At 39.7% G+C, this 20,543-nt stretch overlaps 1 protein-coding gene across 1 annotated transcript; it reads right to left on the bottom strand.

Moving 5' to 3' along the window:
• Window positions 1-814: 814 nt before the first annotated feature.
• LOC124254656 lies at window positions 815-8,405 on the bottom strand. The gene is made up of 2 exons (XM_046688499.1): window positions 8,055-8,405; window positions 815-1,260 (listed from the first exon to the last, which is right to left on the bottom strand). The coding sequence occupies exons 1-2, from the start codon at window positions 8,291-8,293 to the stop codon at window positions 939-941; spliced, it is 561 nt and encodes a 186-aa protein (XP_046544455.1). The 5' UTR covers window positions 8,294-8,405; the 3' UTR covers window positions 815-938.
• Window positions 8,406-20,543: the final 12,138 nt, after the last annotated feature.

The following is a 20,543-nucleotide window of genomic DNA, read 5'->3' as shown; positions in this document are numbered from 1 at the left end:
ACTTCATTCACCTGATGAACGGGCAAGTTTTTGGCCAGAAACGTCTTGTGTAAATAATAGGGAAGATGCACACGTATATCAAGTGTCATGTCATATGCCCATCTATTTGGTCTCAGGTAAAATGAACTTTGCAAACCCCCTTTCTCAAAAAGCTGTATCCGCCCCTGCTTTCAAGTCTTTTTTATGATATATTATCGTTTTGAATAGCATTCGGGAATCAGTTATACTAACGCTCAGATTGTGTAAACGTACATATATGGATTCATCACGTTAATCGTCAAGTAACCTTGTGGAATAACAGTTATTTTATATGTTTATTGATACACTAGTTGGTAGGAAAACACACAAAACGATAGATTAAACATCACAATACGACCATCAATATATATAACGTCACTATAAAACTTTCTATCCCTGGTATATTTACACATGACAACATACGCCAGTAGCTCCCATATGTTGTAACGACAACTATAGTGTCATCAAAGTAAGGCGCTAACATATAGTGTCATTAAAGTAAGGTGTTATCGATATACACCCCCTTGAGATAGAGAAGATGTGTTTACATTCGTATTATTAAACATACAGCAATTTCAAACAGCAAACATACAGGATTTAAAAACAACATTTCTTTTGCATTGACTTCGCGCAGTTTGTTTAGGTCGCATTATTTTCCTGACGCATAATTTCGTTTTCATGCATAACAGCAGCCACATAGCAATATTTAACACAACAATACAATATTCAACACAATAAAACAGACATATATATATCACAGTTTGTTCATGACCCTGTTCTGTGAAGTAGTTAACCAAACATGAAAGTATTTATTTTCAAATGTATTTTCACGATTCTAAGTTTGGATTGTGTGTCAGTCACGAGACCGTTGATATCGCATTATTTTTCGCTTTCATTTATTTCGTTTCTGTCTCCCCAGCCTATGTCTGATACGTCTTTTTGACAGTCCCGTTAGATGTCCACAGACACTTCTTGTTGTCTTCGCACAGCTCCATCTTGGACCAAGCGTGTCGACCTCTGTCCAAGTAAGTGTCCATCTTCCAATGGAGGGACGTTTTGGCCTGAGATGCCCGGGTGGGTTTCATCAGCCGCTGGGTGAGAGCATCGATGTCTTCTCCGTCCATCACAGGCGTGGACAACTCGTTCGGGGGGGCTGGACTGAGGGCTGGCGTTCTTCTGGTGGAACCAGGGTGTGGATAGGCGTGGCATTGTCTTGGAGTCTCTAGCTGATTCTGCCTGCGACTGAAACAAGGAATAGGAGTGTTATTTTTACTAGCGTAGTTTTGAGGAAAATGACATGTAGATATTTTTTCAGGGTATTGAAATATATACCTTTCAGCATAACTGCATTGTGCTTACGGACTTAAGGACTAGAAATAAGAGTTTTAAAACTCCGGAGAGCGGAAGTGCTGGAGTTCGATTCCCTGCTGCGTCTTACCAAAGAACCTTATTTCTTTGTTACCCTGCTTGGGGGGCGGTGGGGTAGCGTAGTGGTTAAAGGGAAGACCCGGGTTCGATTCCCCACATGGGTACAATATATGAAGCCCATTTCTGGTGTCCCCCGCACTGATGTTGCTGGAATATAGCTAAAAGCGGCGTAAAATCTTACTCACTCACTCACTCACTGTTGCCCTGCTTGGCCTTTAACGTTAAGGAGATAGAACAAGCTCAAGGGCTCGGAATCAGTAAAATGTGTCTGAGCGGGATATCATTGTTAAACTGTGCTATGATGTCTCTACGGGCCAACACTGTGAAACGACATGTGCCCGGACAAGTCCACAAGCAGCCATGCACGCATGCATGAACATCGCCAAGGAGCTGCTAGAATCTTGAATGCGAAGACACAAAAATTTCACAAAAATATCAAAAACGTTGTCAAAATGTAAACAAAATGACACAACCTCCGAAACGTTGTACACATGAGTTCCAAAGCCCAATTGTAATACCAGTTTAAATAACATCTCATGGAAAGAAACCTTGAACATACAGGTTAGAATTGGTCAGCAGCAGCCCGATGGTCAGGCTCGCTTATTTGGCTTATGATTGTCATTGTGTCCCAGTTGCGTAGATCGATGCTCGTGATGTCAACCACTGGATTCTTTGTTCCATATTCGATCATAAACACCGTCACATTGCAGCAAACAAAATCTTTGAAATAACAAATTGTGTTTGTTTAGTGTATGTGATACCGGGTTTGTTATGACGGGGGTGAGGTGGGAGTGGAGGTTCTTGTCTTTTTGTCCCTTTTTTTGACCGGTGGTTTAGGCATACTGTTATTTTCAAGTCAAGTAAATACATGACGATAACCAGGGGTGCCCACTGAATAGTATGTGTGGCATCGACTTCTGTGAAATATCGATATCTTCGCGCACTTGTCAATGCAGTCATTATGCGTCCGTGGTTACATGGAAGTTCGTGTTCAGTTCTTGGGTCGATGGCTAAAAAGAGACAGCAATCGCTTATTTTTCTTGTCAAGATAAAATTACTCTTCATTGATTTTATGACGTGAGTTGTCGACAAAATTGCAAGGCTAATGATAAATGGATCAAACACCCCCTTTGATAACTGTATCAACTGCATGAATTAACTCAGTTTATCAGTTCTGAATGGCAATCTGGTTGCCATGATGAAGATATCTCCACGTGTACACAGTATTGTCTTGTTCATCGAGGGAATCAACCGTGAATATCCGGATTAGAATTGGTCTTCAGCAATCCAGGTCAAGGTGACCCATCGATAAACGGAACGTGTTTGATACTAGGGCTGCGCAATATAACCGGTTTACCGGTATTTACCGGTTCAGACATGAAAACGATACGTATTGCGATACGCTGATCGAAAACCGGTATTTTGACATGCATTCGGAACATTTCGTAACACTCGGAAATCTTCGGATATTTCCGCTTTTTAAATTGTTCTTTTCCTTGTTTCATAAGTGCCAAATATTGCTTACATTTATATTTTGTCATGATTAAAAGTTTTTATTAAAGGTTAATCAATCATAGTGATTTTGTTGTGTTTTTGCTTTATAATCAAGCATTAACTCGATTATAAGTAGTTTGTGTTTAAAAAATAATTCTTGCAATATATTGCAATACATATCGCAATATATGCTTTCGCATCGCAATATATCGCAATATCGAAATTCTCTGCAATACCCACCCCTATTTGATACCATATACTTAATTACAACATCGTGCAACGTTACTTGGTAAGGGGCGGTCAATTAATCAGGGTGGGAGGCAGAGGTTTTATTGCTCTATTACTCTAAATAATAACTCTCCCCTTAATGCATTCACATATTTTTATGTTCCTCCATTGTTCTTGTACACTGTTTTCATACCCCTTTCTACCCGTGAAGATCCTGGTTTGAACTTGTCTTCAGTAACCCATGCTTGTCGAAACTAACGGGATCGGGTGGTCAGGCTCGCCGACTTTGACATGTCATCGTATCCCAACTGCGTAGATCGATGCTCATGATGTCGATCACTGGATTGTGTGGTCCAAACTCGATTATTTACAGACCGCAGCCATATGGCAGGACTGCAGAGTACGGCGTTATACAACAAACAAACAAGAAATAAAGGGTTTTTTCAGAATACTTTGTGGAATTGTCCTTTAATAATAAACGTGAATCACCACACTGACATGGACCTTGATTTAGGGATATGACTATATCATGATGACTTTACAACGTTGTCCGTGGTTTTAAAGGCTCTCTGAGCGCTGTTACACGATCTACGCTCAAGTACTTGGCGTTGCCCAGCACAATTGTTTAAAAAGAAAAACTTCACTAAAATCAATCTGCCAAGTTGACGTTTAGCCAATACGCCTGGATTAATTCTGACTGTTAAAGGCGGTCTGTGGTTTTACTTCATGCAATACAATACGCTCCCTGGTATCAGTGATAACCAGTGATTATCATTGTGACAATAATTAGCTGTCAGGCGTATATTAATTTCGTTACTGTGAGATAATAACTTCCGCTGGATTTCTTTGTGAGTGAGTGAGTGAGGTTTTAAGCCGCTTTTAGCATTATTCCAGCAATATCACGGCGGTGGACACCAGAAACTGGCTTCACACATCCCATGTCGAAAACCAAACCCGATTTTTCAGCGTGATGAGCAAACGCTTAACCACTAGACTTCCCAACGCCCAAACTCTTGGTGATTGTTTTAGTTTCTTTTTGTTAACGCTGCACACAGCAAAAGACATGATTACCCACAAATTAATTAGCCTGGACAGCCTGCCATGCAGAAGTTGTTCTGGGTCTACCCAAACCCGAACACTTGCGGGATGAGTTTTTCCAACTCTTGTTTTGCAAGTTGATTACACTACACATGAAATAGCTTTGTGGTATGGGTAAGTGTAGCTGCTTAAACACCCACACCATCGACGAGAAATCATTATTTTGGAATCATTATTTTCACTGGAAATCTTCATCTTTTCACCAACCGAATGTTAATGGTCATTTATGACCTAAAACATTTTCTTGAATATATATTTTAGTTAAGTTACACGAATAGTTATATTGAAAATTGTTTACTATCAAACACAAAAGTCTTACATATGAAAAGTTTCGCGAGGATTATGACGTTAAAAAAGTAATTAATTTATCTGGGATAAATATTGAGGATAATTATCATAGAATGTGCTTCAAAAATTTCTAAATCCTCGAGACAATATCTGTAAATGTACCCGTGTGGTATAAGGAACATATCATGTAATTTCCCCTTGCAATTTCATATACGTTTCCCACCACTTGGTACTCACCCCGTGTTAATCGATGACAATCGATCACTGATCACGCAGTTGTCTCTCTCACGGGAGTATACGGTTACACGTCCACTCCTGTTCGTTGGTTCTGAACAAGTATGATATTAGCCAGTCAATTAATCAATCTTCGATCGGTCGTGTTACCTCGGCCAAAACAAGCAACTGAACGTCATATAAGAAATGTCAGACGCAATCTGACTACTTTCTCAAACCGCAGACAGTGACCAACACAGCTCGAACACGTCTTTTAACAAGATCTACAGACATTAAGGCGCTGTGTCGCACCCAAATTCATTAAATCCTGTTAAAAGATAAGAAGGCAACCTTCTCGATGTCAGAGCGAATTTTACAAACGTTGCAATCACTACCCGCTGTCTCGACGCTTTATGCGAGTTTAATAACCCCCAATAGACCCAGGTCCTTAATCCAGGGATAGACCAGCCACCTGAATAGATATCCAGCCATGTGGAGTATTAATTCCTTGTACCGACGTCAGTCGAATGCATGGTCTGTATATCATTCAGGTTTATGCTGTAGCCAGTCGTAATGGTAGACATTAAACTGACGGATTACCTCTCGACAAGCTTGTTATATCACAGTCGTTTAATCTCACTTATGAAACTTGGCTTGTGTTGACCAGTACTTAAGCCCTTGTTTTTCAGCCATCGAGATTCAAGAAACGCTCCCCTTTGCATATACATAATGGTATTTATTATTATCTATCAATAACAAACAAGATACGACCCGTTGACACCCCCGCTGTGTCTTTTACAGGAAATATATGAAGCATTTATGTCTGAGTTTGTTAAGTGAAGGACATCTTTTACCTTAGTAATATCTATCTATCTATCTATCCATCTGTCTATCTATCTATATGTCTGTCTGTCTGTCTATCTATCTATCTATCTGTATGTCTCTCTGTCTATCTATCTATCAATGTTTGTCTATCTGTTTGCCTATCTATCTATCTATATGTTTGTCTGTCTGTCTGTCTATCTATATATCTATCTATATGTTTGTCTGTCTGTCTGTCTATCTATCTATCTGTCTATCTATATGTTTGTCTGTCTGTCTATCTATCTATATGTTTGTCTATCTATCTATCTATCTATTTATCTATATGTTGGTCTATCTATCTATCATCTGTCTATCTATCTATATGTTTGTCTGTCTGTCTATCTATCTATCTATCTATATGTTTGTCTGTCTGTCTGTCTATCTATCCATCTATCTGTATGTCTGTCTGTCTATCTATACGTTTGTCTGTCTGTCTATCTATATATCTATCTATATGTTTGTCTGTCTGTCTATCTATCTGTATGTCTGTCTATCTATCTATCTATCTATCTATCTATCTATCTATCTATCTATCTATCTGTCTGTCTATCTATCTGTATGTCTGTCTATCTATCTATCTATCTATCTATCTATCTATCTATATGTTTGTCTATCTGTCTGTCTATCTATCTATCTATATGTCTGTCTATCTATCTATCTACCAGTATGTCTGTCTATCTATATATATGTTTGTCTGTCTGTCTATATATCTATCTATCTATATGTTTGTCTGTCTGTCTATCTACTTATCTGTCTGTCTATCTATATGTTTGTCTGTCTGTCTGTCTATCTATCTATATGTTTGTCTGTCTGTCTATCTATCTATCTGTCTGTCTGTCTATCTATATGTTTGTCTATCTGTCTGTCTATCTATCTATCTATATATCTATCTATCTATATGTTTGTCTGTCTGTTTGTCTGTCTGTCTATCTATCTCTATGTCTGTCTGTCTATCTATCTATATGTTTGTCTGTCTGTCTATCTATCTATCTATCTATCTATATGTTTGTCTGTCTGTGTCCATCTATATATCTATCTATATGTTTGTCCGTCTGTCATCTATCTATCTATCTATCTGTTTGTCTGTCTGTCTATCTATCTATTTATATGTTTGTCTGTCTGTCTGTCTATCTATCTATCTATATGTCTGTCTATCTATCTATCTATCTGTATGTCTGTCTGTCTATCTATATATATGTTTGTCTGTCTGTCTATATATCTATCTATCTATATGTTTGTCTGTCTGTCTATCTATCTATCTATCTGTCTGTCTGTCTATCTATCTATATGTTTGTCTGTCTGTCTGTCTATCTATCTATATGTTTGTCTGTCTATCTATCTATCTATCTGTATGTCTGTCTGTCTATCTATCTATCTGTATGTCTGTCTGTCTATCTATCTATCTTTATATTTTTGTCTGTCTGTCTGTCTATCTATATATCTATCTATATGTTTGTCCGTCTGTCATCTATCTATCTATCTATCTGTTTGTCTGTCTGTCTGTCTATCTATCTATCTATATGTTTGTCTGTCTGTCTGTATATCTATTTATCTATATATATATATATATATGTGTGTCTGTCTGTCTATCCATCTATATATGTTTGCCTGTCTATCTATTTATCTATCTATATGTTTGTCTGTCTATCTATTTATCTATGTATGTTTGTCTGTCTATCTATCTATCTATCTATCTATCTATCTATCTATCTATCTATCTATCTATCTATCTATCTATATGTCTGTCTATCTATCGATGTATCTATGTGTATGTGTGTGTGCGTGGAGACAAAGGGTATTTTTTTAATTATTCATAAATGTGTAAATGTGGAATTTGTGTTTCCAAAAACATTCCTAGACTCTTTTCATGCCTTGAACTTGGTAGGTTTCAATTGCAGTTGAATTCTTACATATGTCCAATAATGGTGTATAAGGATTGGTACATTATGAATTAGATTCTTACGTATATGAATGTAACATATGTTTGCGTCAGCATGGGGATATTTTAGTATTGAGTCAGAATAATTTTTACATTTGTATCAAAATAAATATATGACCAATCCAGAAAAGTATTATTGTTTTTAAAATTCAAAGCATAATGTTCCCACAAAACATTAACACACACATAAAACACACTGCGAGTGTGTTAAAATATTTGTTTCCACCTCTCGTTGTATACTCATGTGAAAATTCTTCCTGTTTAACATGATACAAAACAAGACAATAAAAAACCTTAGGAAGTCGAGTTCAGAGCAAATATTTGCATCGATACCCAACAAGCATGCGTGTTCAGAGCGTTGTCGGGCTTATTGAAAACCACCCAGCCGTGCTTTTCAGGATATCGACGATCGTCTCGTCAAAAGGTTCCGTATTGATTTGCCAATTCGACCTGACTTGTCAAAGAAAAATTAAAGTTTAATTACCAGATCGATGTCACTAAGTAGGCCTCGGTCGGCTCTAGCCTCTCACGGGAGGTGGTTGGTGTCGCTTGGTCAGTGTACTGTAGAGCATGGGTGCTCGCTGTCAGATTGTTGTGGGTCTGTTGTAGGCAGACAGCCTTGAAGGTAACACAGCAGGTAGTCTTAGCAAGGCGATCAATACAGTATAAACCCTGGTGATATGAAGTCAACCGTATATCAGGACCACTTGGTGTATCCGACATATGCTGTCATAAAGTGCTGCCATTACCTTTGGGTCATGGAGTTCTGACACAGTCTGAAGCGATCATAACTTAGGCTGACTATCATTATATTGGGGTCATGGATCCCTCACACAGACTGAAGCGATGATAACTAAGGTTGACTATCATATTTGGGTCATGGATCCCTGACACAGACTAAAGCGATCATAACTTAGGTTGACTGTCATTACCTTTGCGTCATGGATCCCTCACATAGACTGAAGCGATCATAACTTAGGTTGACTATCATTATATTGGGGTCATGGATCCCTGACACAGTCTGAAGCGTTCATAACTTAGGTTGACTATCATTATATTGGGGTCATGGATCCCTGACACAGACTAAAGCGATCATAACTTAGGTTGACTATAATTATATTTGGGTCATGGATTCCTGACACAGACTGAAGCGTTCATAACTTAGGTTGACTATCATTATATTTGGGTCATGGATCGCTGACACAGACTAAAGCGATCATCACTTGGGTTGACTGTCATTACCTTTGAGTCATGGATCCCTGACACAGACTAAAGCGATCATAACTTAGGTTGACTATCATTATATTGGGGTCATGGATCCCTGACACAGACTGAAGCGATCATAACTTAGGTTGACTATCATATTTGGGTCATGGATCCCTGACACAGACTAAAGCGATCATAACTTCGGTTGACTATCATTATATTGGGGTCATGGATCCCTGACACAGACTAAAGCGATCATAACTTAGGTTGACTATCATTATATTTGGGTCATGGATCCCTGACACAGACTAAAGCGATCATAACTTGGGTTGACTATCATTATATTGGGTCATGGATCCCTGACACAGACTAAAGCGATCATAACTTAGGTTGACTATCATTATATTGGGTCATGGATCCCTGACACAGACAAAAGCGATCATAACTTTCAGTTGACTATCATTATATTCGGGGTCATGGATCCCTGACAGACACAGACTGAAGCGATGATAACTTAGGGGATTGACTATCATTATAATTGGGTCATGGATCCCTGACACAGACTGAAGCGATGATAACTTAGGTTGACTATCACTATATTTGGGTCATGGATCCCTGACACAGACTAAAGCGATTATAACTTAGGTAGACTATCATAATATTGGGGTCATGGATCCCTCACACAGACTAAAGCGATTATAACTTAGGTTGACTATCATTATATTGGGGTCATGGATCCCTCACACAGACTGAAGTGATAGCTTAGGTTGACTATCACTATATTGGGGTCATGATCTACATAATTATATTTTGGGTCGTCATTATAACTTGGGTCATGGATCCCTGACACAGACTAAAGCGATCATAACTTAGGTTGACTGTCATTACCTTTGGGTCATGGATCCCTCACACAGACTAAAGCGATCATAACTTAGGTTGACTATCATTATATTGGGGTCATGGATCCCTGACACAGACTAAAGCGATCATAACTTAGGTTGACTATCATTATATTGGGGTCATGGATCCCTGACACAGACTAAAGCGATCATAACTTAGGTTGACTATAATTATATTTGGGTCATGGATCGCTGACACAGACTGAAGCGTTCATAACTTAGGTTGACTATCATTATATTTGGGTCATGGATCGCTGACACAGACTAAAGCGATCATCACTTGGGTTGACTGTCATTACCTTTGAGTCATGGATCCCTGACACAGACTAAAGCGATCATAACTTAGGTTGACTATCATTATATTGGGGTCATGGATCCCTGACACAGACTGAAGCGATCATAACTTAGGTTGACTATCATATTTGGGTCATGGATCCCTGACACAGACTAAAGCGATCATAACTTCGGTTGACTATCATTATATTGGGGTCATGGATCCCTGACACAGACTAAAGCGATCATAACTTAGGTTGACTATCATTATATTTGGGTCATGGATCCCTGACACAGACTAAAGCGATCATAACTTAGGTTGACTATCACTATATTGGGGTCATGGATCCCTGACACAGACTAAAGCGATCATAACTTAGGTGGACTATCATTATATTTGGGTCATGGATCCCTGACACAGACAAAAGCGATCATAACTTCAGTTGACTATCATTATATCGGGGTCATGGATCCCTGACACAGACTGAAGCGATGATAACTTAGGTTGACTATCATTATAATTGGGTCATGGATCCCTCACAAAGACTGAAGCGATGATAACTTAGGTTGACTATCACTATATTGGGGTCATGGATCCCTCACACAGACTAAAGCGATTATAACTTAGGTAGACTATCATAATATTGGGGTCATGGATCCCTCACACAGACTAAAGCGATTATAACTTAGGTAGACTATCATAATATTGGGGTCATGGATCCCTCACACAGACTAAAGCGATTATAACTTAGGTTGACTATCATTATATTGGGGTCATGGATCCCTCACACAGACTAAAGCGATTATAACTTAGGTTGACTATCATTATATTGGGGTCATGGATCCCTCACACAGACTAAAGCGATCATAACTTAGGTTGACTATAATTATATTTGGGTCATGGATTCCTGACACAGACTGAAGCGTTTATAACTTAGGTTGACTATCATTATATTTGGGTCATGGATCGCTGACACGGACTAAAGCGATCATCACTTGGGTTGACTGTCATTACCTTTGAGTCATGGATCCCTGACACAGACTAAAGCGATCATAACTTAGGTTGACTATCATTATATTTGGGTCATGGATCCTGACACAGAGAAAGCTGGTTGACTATCATTATATTTGGGTCATGATCCCTGATAACGATCATAACTTAGGTTGACTATCATATTTGGGTCATGGATCCCTGACACAGACTAAAGCGATCATAACTTCGGTTGACTATCATTATATTGGGGTCATGGATCCCTGACACAGACTAAAGCGATCATAACTGAGGTTGACTATCATTATATTGGGGTCATGGATCCCTGACACAGACTAAAGCGATCATAACTTAGGTTGACTATCATTATATTGGGGTCATGGATCCCTGACACAGACTAAAGCGATGATAACTTAGGTTGACTATCATTATAATTGGGTCATGGATCCCTCACAAAGACTGAAGCGATGATAACTTAGGTTGACTATCACTATATTGGGGTCATGGATCCCTCACACAGACTAAAGCGATTATAACTTAGGTAGACTATCATAATATTGGGGTCATGGATCCCTCACACAAACTAAAACGATTATAACTTAGGTAGACTATCATAATATTGGGGTCATGGATCCCTGACACAAACTAAAGCGATGATAACTTAAGTTGACTATCATTATATTGGGGTCATGGATCCCTCACACAGACGAAAGCGATTATAACTTAGGTTGACTATCACAATATTGGGGTCATGGATCCCTGACACAAACTAAAGCGACCATCACTTGGGTTGACTGGTATTACCTTGGGTCATGGATCCCTGACACAAACTAAAGCGACCATCACTTGAGTAGACTGGTATTGCCTTGTGTCATGGATCCCTGACAGAAACTAAAGCGACCATCACTTGAGTTGACTGGTATTACCTTGGGTCATGGATCTCTGTCACAGACTAAAGCGATCATCACTTGAGTTGACTGGCATTACTTTGGGTCATGGATCCCTGACGCAGATAAAAGCTATCACCACTTAAAATTGACTATCATTACCTTGGGTCAAGATCCCTGACACAAACTAAAGCTATCACCACTTGAGTTGACTATCATTACCTTGGGTCATGGATCCCTGACACAAACTAAAGCGACCATCACTTGGGTTGACTGGTATTACCTTGGGTCATGGATCCCTGACACAGACTAAAGCGATCACCACTTGAGTTGACTGGCATTACCTTGGGTCATGGATCCCTGACACAGACAAAAGCGATCATAACTGAGGTTGACTGTCATTATATTTGGGTCATGGATCCCTGACACAGATAAAAGCTATCACCACTTGAGTTGACTATCATTACTCTGGGGTCATGGATCCCTGACACAAACTAAAGCTATCACCACTTGAGTTGACTATCATTACCTTGGGTCATGGATCCCTGACACAAACTAAAGCGACCATCACTTGGGTTGACTGGCATTACCTTGGGTCATGGATCCCTGACACAGATAAAAGCTATCACCACTTGAGTTGACTATCATTACCTTGGGTCATGGATCCCTGACACAGACTAAAGCTATTACCACTTGAGTTGACTATCATTACCTTGGGTCATGGATCCCTGACACAGATAAAAGCTATCACCACTTGAGTTGACTATCATTACCTTGGGTCATGGATCCCTGACACAAACTAAAGCTATCACCACTTGAGTTGACTATCATTACCTTGGGTCATCGATCCCTGACACAGACTAAAGCGACCATCACTTGGGTTGACTGGTATTACCTTGGGTCATGGATCCCTGACACAAACTAAAGCGACCATCACTTGGGTTGACTGGTATTACCTTGGGTCATGGATCCCTGACACAGACTAAAGCGATCACCAATTGAGTTGACTGGCATTACCTTGGGTCATGGATCCCTGACACAGACAAAAGCGATCATAACTGAGGTTGACTGTCATTATATTTGGGTCATGGATCCCTGACACAGATAAAAGCTATCACCACTTGAGTTGACTATCATTACCTTGGGTCATGGATCCCTGACACAAACTAAAGCGATCATCACTTGGGTTGACTGGCATTACCTTGGGTCATGGATCCCTGACACAGATAAAAGCTATCACCACTTGAGTTGACTATCATTACCTTGGGTCATGGATCCCTGACACAGACTAAAGCTATTACCACTTGAGTTGACTATCATTACCTTGGGTCATGGATCCCTGACACAGACTAAAGCTATCACCACTTGAGTTGACTGGTATTACATGGATCCCTGACACAGACTAAAGCGACCATCACTTGGGTTGACTGGTATTACCTTGGGTCATCGATCCCTGAAACAAACTAAAGCGACCATCACTTGGGTTGACTGGTATTTCCTTGGGTCATGGATCCCTGACACAAACTAAAGCGACCATCACTTGGGTTGACTGGTATTACCTTGGGTCATGGATCCCTGACACAGACTAAAGCGACCATCACTTGAGTTGACTATCATTACCCTGGGGTCATGGATCCCTGACACAAACTAAAGCTATCACCACTTGAGTTGACTATCATTACCTTGGGTCATGGATCCCTGACACAAACTAAAGCGACCATCACTTTGGTTGACTGGCATTACCTTGGGTCATGGATCCCTGACACAGATAAAAGCTATCACCACTTGAGTTGACTATCATTACCTTGGGTCATGGATCCCTGACACAGACTAAAGCTATTACCACTTGAGTTGACTATCATTACCTTGGGTCATGGATCCCTGACACAGACTAAAGCTATCACCACTTGAGTTGACTGGTATTACCTTGGGTCATGGATCCCTGACACAGACTAAAGCGACCATCACTTGGGTTGACTGGTATTACCTTGGGTCATCGATCCCTGAAACAAACTAAAGCGACCATCACTTGGGTTGACTGGTATTACCTTGGGTCATGGATCCCTGACACAAACTAAAGCGACCATCACTTGGGTTGACTGGTATTACCTTGGGTCATGGATCCCTGACACAGACTAAAGCGACCATCACTTGAGTTGACTATCATTACCCTGGGGTCATGGATCCCTGACACAAACTAAAGCTATCACCACTTGAGTTGACTATCATTACCTTGGGTCATGGATCCCTGACACAAACTAAAGCGACCATCACTTGGGTTGACTGGCATTACCTTGGGTCATGGATCCCTGACACAGATAAAAGCTATCACCACTTGAGTTGACTATCATTACCTTGGGTCATGGATCCCTGACACAGACTAAAGCTATTACCGCTTGAGTTGACTATCATTACCTTGGGTCATGGATCCCTGACACAGATAAAAGCTATCACCACTTGAGTTGACTATCATTACCTTGGGTCATGGATCCCTGACACAAACTCAAGCTATCACCACTTGAGTTGACTATCATTACCTTGGGTCATCGATCCCTGACACAGACTAAAGCGACCATCACTTGGGTTGACTGGTATTACCTTGGGTCATGGATCCCTGACACAAACTAAAGCGACCATCACTTGGGTTGACTGGTATTACCTTGGGTCATGGATCCCTGACACAGACTAAAGCGATCACCAATTGAGTTGACTGGCATTACCTTGGGTCATGGATCCCTGACACAGACAAAAGCGATCATAACTGAGGTTGACTGTCATTATATTTGGGTCATGGATCCCTGACACAGATAAAAGCTATCACCACTTGAGTTGACTATCATTACCTTGGGTCATGGATCCCTGACACAAACTAAAGCTATCACCACTTGAGTTGACTATCATTACCTTGGGTCATGGATCCCCTGACACAGACTAAAGCTATCACCACTTGGGTTGACTGGCATTACCTTGGGTCATGGATCCCTGACACAGACTAAAAGCTACCATCACTTGAGTTGACTGGTATTACCTTGGGTCATGGATCCCTGAAACAAACTAAAGCGACCACCACTTGGGTTGACTGGTCATTACCTTGGGTCATGGATCCCTGACACAAACTAAAGCGACCATCACTTGGGTTGACTGGCATTACCTTGGGTCATGGATCCCTGACACAGACTAAAGCGACCATCACTTGGGTTGACTGGCATTACCTTGGGTCATGGATCCCTGACACAGACTAAAGCGACCATCACTTGGGTTGACTGGTATTACCTTGGGTCATGGATCCCTGACACAAACTAAAGCGACCATCACTTGGGTTGACTGGTATTACCTTGGGTCATGGATCCCTGACACAAACTAAAGCGACCATCACTTGGGTTGACTGGCATTACCTTGGGTCATGAAGTCATTGAGTGCGGCGTTGAACAACAAACAAACAAACATAACGGAGTAGACAACTAAACCTGGCTTCGTACAATGTTTGCAGATAAACACTGGAAGAAAGGTCATACAAAAACATCTTATTGCATCCGACATTCATTATAATGACCAACTGCATTATTTATGAAACAGGTGAAAAAGGGATTCGATGTTTCCAACACTCTACGGCATCTGAATATGTCATGCATGAATACAAGACACATTTCATGTTATGAAATCCTTAAAATGAAAAATCTGAATTCTGTCTTCAGTATTTTAATGGCATTTTAATAGCATTTTAATGGCATTGCACATTACAAGCGATTATTACAAACACCATTCAGCAGTCATATACAGGGCACTTGTAAGTCTCTCATTCATGACCTAGGCGTATTGGTGACTCCGGGAACATGTTCTCTTGTCAGTGTATGTTACCACACTGAGATTGTCTCATACACCACTGGGTATAGTATAAGAATGGCACATATTACACATATTTTAAGATAAGAAATAATTATTGTAAACCTTGCGAATAAATACAACATGAAAACGGTTTCTAATTCAAGTTAAGACAATGTCTAAATAACACCAAACCATAGCCAGTGTGATTAGATATAGATACAAAATAACATTATTATTTTGTAATATTTCTTTACATGTTTTAAACAAAATTGAAAATGGTAATGATAATATTCACTTCTTGTTAACAATGAGCACTTAAATCCACAAAGAAACAGTTGTTTCAAAGCAAGCTGAGTATCGCACAAAACGAAAGCAACGATGTCATCATAATTTTACAAAGTACTCAAATAGTAAAAACAGTAAATATAATCAGATTTTGGACTGAATTTTTGTAGAGTAATTTACATGTGGACAGTCACGCAAACAAATTGCAAAATATTATAGTGCATATGTCAAAATACACACAGCCTAATTTTACTACTCGGAGCTCAATATCAGTGTATATTTCCTTCAGATGAGTAATAGGATTCATTTGAGAAATAACGCAAGAAAACATCGTAATTAAGGTCACTTACATCTGAGCAAAACTAGATGCCACAATGACCGTACCCCGGACACAGGGGCCGTTGCTGTTCCATACCGTCACTGATGGCGAGGATTTAACGAGCGCTTCGAATGAAATGGCTCACTCCGTCCTATCACAAGCTCTGGGTGTATGGCCTTGTGGGGTTGTGGCAAGAAGCTGACTCTGACTAAAAGCTAAGGACAGGAATCTCCGCCCAGACAGTATACACCGTGTCAAACATACTTGACAGAACATTGTGTCAAACATACTTGACAGAACATTATGTGTCAAACATACTTGACAGAACATTTTGTGTCAAACATACTTGACAGAACATATTGTGTCAAATATACTTGCCAGGACATCTTAGGGCAAATATTCTTGACAGAACTTCCAGTGTCAAGCATACTTGGCAGGACATTTGGGTCACATATACTTGACAGGACATTTGGGTCAAATGTACTTGCCACGACATTGTGTGTCAAATATACTTGACAGAACATTTTGTGTCAAATGTGCTTGACAGAACATTTCGTTTCATATATACCTACCAGAATATTTTGTGTCAAATATACTTAACAGAACATATTGTGTTAAATATACTTGCCAGAACATTTTGTGTCAAATATGCTTGACAGAACATTTCGTTTCATATATACTTGACAGAACATACTGTGTCAAATATACCTGACAGAGCATCCAGTGTCAAATATACCTGACAGAACATTCAGTTTCAAGTGTGTTTGACAGGACATATTAGGCCAAAAAGCCTATTCTTGACAGGAAATCATGTGTCACTTCTGATTTATTCAAATATTTGACTGATTTAATCAGACACGTGTCAAAAGACCGTGGCCAGTCCAGCGTTCGTCCCACAGCCTAAATGTAGTCTACATATGCAGTACCCCTGTATCTGTAGACACGTCGTTGATAGATGCGTGTTAGCTTGTGTTAAATGTCAGAGTGAACATGATGCTTGGTAAACATGTATAGGAAAGAGATTGGATGTTGTCATTCCCACTAGAAAATATCTATTATATAGAAAGCTATAACTAAACTCACTGACGTCAAAGATTTCTAAATATGTCCATTCACAGATATTAATACCTTTAAATTAGAAGCATTGCACACTTTAAATGAAAACCCTATCACATTCAAGGTACCGTTTTAACCGTTTATAAAAGCGTTTATGAATGAATATTACACCTGATTTAGCTTAATCATTGGGTGCTTAAAGATAGTGGTTTGTTTCTAAAATACTTCTGGCTCATGACATCATAACTCTAGATTATATATATCACATTTGCATGTATGACGAAGAGTATAACACAATAAGCTAGGCTGTACGTCCTAGTTTAAAAAGTCGTAGTCAAAAATACATATTGTTTCTATTTGGCAGGCAAATCATGTGGCACTCTACAATATACAATATCTACCCTAGAAAATGACTAGCCGCTAAACCCAACGAAACATGTCTTACTTGGAGGAAGGTAAAATCATATATGAATTAATCACAACATGCGTTCGCAAAAGCGAGTGAGTGAGTTTAGTTTTATGCCGCTTTTAGCAATATTCCAGCAATATCACGGCGGGGGACACCAGAAATAGGCTTCACACATTGTACCCATGTGGGGAATCGAACCCGGTCTTCGGCGTGACGCGCAAACGCATTAACCACTAGACTACCCCACCGCACCCGTTTGCAAAAGGGATAAGCATGTCCAGTCCAACCGGTGTTATGTTAGGTGCGAATTTCACACCCGGGATTAGCAAGTAAAACCTTGTCAAAGAAACTGAAAAGGAAATAATACTAAGTAAGAATAGGTCTTCTGAAATTTCACACAAAACCGGATTCATTTTGCAAAACACTGTAATTGGGTATTAGTACCACAAAATACTCTCAGCGCTATATAAATAGATTATTATTTCAAGGAGACGATACTGGCAATTAGACATACTTGATAGGGAGATGATACCGAGAATTAGACACATGTTTTAAAAGCCATCTGAATGGCATTCCAGTTACATCACAGTTTCAATATCACAAGCGATGCTGGTCATAGACTTTTCCCCACCAACAAGGATATGGTACAACAACAACAAAAAATCAGTATTCGCCAGTCCTGGATTCGAACCCGCGATCATATGAATTTTGCACGCTAAAATATTCGTGAAGACACTTATCGGAAAGTGAGTGAGTGAGTTTAGTTTTACGCAGCTTTTAGCACTATTCCAGCAATATCACGACGGGGGGCACTAAATATGGGCTTTATACATTGTACCCAAGTGGGTAATTAAAATCGCGACAAGCGAACGCTTTAACCACCGCCCTATAGGATGAGCCATCAAATAATGCTAGTGTTTATAGGTTATAAAATGGTAATGGCAAACCGATAGGCAGGCTTACTGGAATGTTGGCAAACTATGACTTCCCACCTTTGAGAACACCCTCCAAAACAGAATATTCAAGAACATACTTCGGACAAAACTGTCGTCTTATATTACGACACATATATACTAGTTCTTAGGCACGTGTGATCACTGCATTAGATAGTTTTCTTGGTGTGAAATTAATACTGAATGAGACCAAACAATGTCACAACTATGAATTCGCCGATGTTCCTATAATCATCTCTCATTTGAAGGATCTGTTGCCAGGGAACACAAGGTGACTGTGTTTCGTATTCCTCACTAATTACCTAGAGGGAATTAATGTTCAGATGAGATCATCCTTCAGAATATCACTCCATATCACACACTGTAGCGTCGGGACAACGTTGTTTAATTACAGACGTGGACGTTGGTGTTTGGAGAGCTGTGATCATCGGCCTCAGTGGTAATTGTAATACGCAGGTCCTCTGGGACGAAAATGTGAAGATCCACACCGACCAGACACACAAACCTTGTGTGTTTATGGTGTATCACGAAATTAATCAGAGGACGGGTTCCAATCTTGTTGAAACAAGATACAGTCACTTCAACCAGAATTGAAGATGACGTGTAATTGACTTGAATTCTCCCACAGTTTAGTATCTATACGTAGATGTATATGGTCGGTATTGGGATACAGCAGACGACTGAGGCAGACGACATATTGTTGACCTTGACACTGACACTGATGTGGGCCGTATTGAGCAAGTATTCTTGATCGTTCCTCCGTTTGTCCACATCGCCTTCTTAACGTCTCTGAACATCGCCATCTTGGTCCAAGCACAGCGCCCTCTATCCATGAAACCGTCCATCTTCCAGAAGAGCGCCTGGCGAGCTTTGGATGCCTCTGTGGGACGACACATCCGTTTGTTGATGGCATCCAGTTCCTCATCACTCAGAGGGACAAGTTTCTTTGGCTGTGGAGGGGGAGGAGGAGTTAGGGACCCTCCCACTTGAGGTCTATGTTGGTACCATGGAGACGACAAGGTCGGCATATTGAGAGATTTTAGACTGGCTCTTGCCTGAAATTGAGAAGCAACATTTCACAAATATAGATGATTGGTTTTTGATAGGCGACGATGAAAATATGTCATACTGTGTACTCATGAATGACTCTGAACAAAAGAGACCATTGAAAACCCGGGTTAGAATTTATCTTCAGCAACCCATACTTGTCGACTAGCGATGCTCATGATGTCAATCACTAGACTGACTGGTCCAGATTCAGTTATTCACAGAACGCCTAGACGAATGCAGTGTCAAACAATAAAAGAGTAATCACACAAACTGTAAAATACAAAAAACACGTATAGTTTAAAAATAAGTTGAATGAATGTCAGTGTATGTGTTCAGTGTGTATGTCCGAATTGTGTAAACATACATAGATTAATAGCCTCAAAACTATTAGACATTTAGCCAAAATATAAATTAAATTGTAACTTTTTAAACATTCTTTCAATAATTAAATAAATCTCGTTTATCTTAAGAAGAAAGACTACCTGAGCTTTCCGCGAAAGCAAGTATATTCCTGTCTACAAGGCACACTCTTCCTATCCTGCCAGGGGTAGAGCCGCCATTAATATGTCCATGGGTGTGAAACCGTTAGTGTAAATCCGTTGGGAAAGGAAAATTTCTGAAAATAATTTAGTGAAATTATAAACAGTAACAACTTGAAATAATGACTGAAACAAAAAAAGTCACCATGACATGTTAAACCAGTTGTTAAACAACAAAACAATTAGAACATATCAATAAACGATACAAAATCACAAATTACTGACAGACAAGAGTAACATTAAAGCCAATAATGTTACCACGTGTCAACATCATCAGAATG

Source organism: Haliotis rubra, unplaced genomic scaffold, assembly GCF_003918875.1.
Source record: "Haliotis rubra isolate DU_JTF1 unplaced genomic scaffold, ASM391887v1 Scf579, whole genome shotgun sequence".
Taxonomy (NCBI): domain Eukaryota; kingdom Metazoa; phylum Mollusca; class Gastropoda; order Lepetellida; family Haliotidae; genus Haliotis; species Haliotis rubra.
This window is presented reverse-complemented; position numbering and strand designations above follow the sequence as displayed.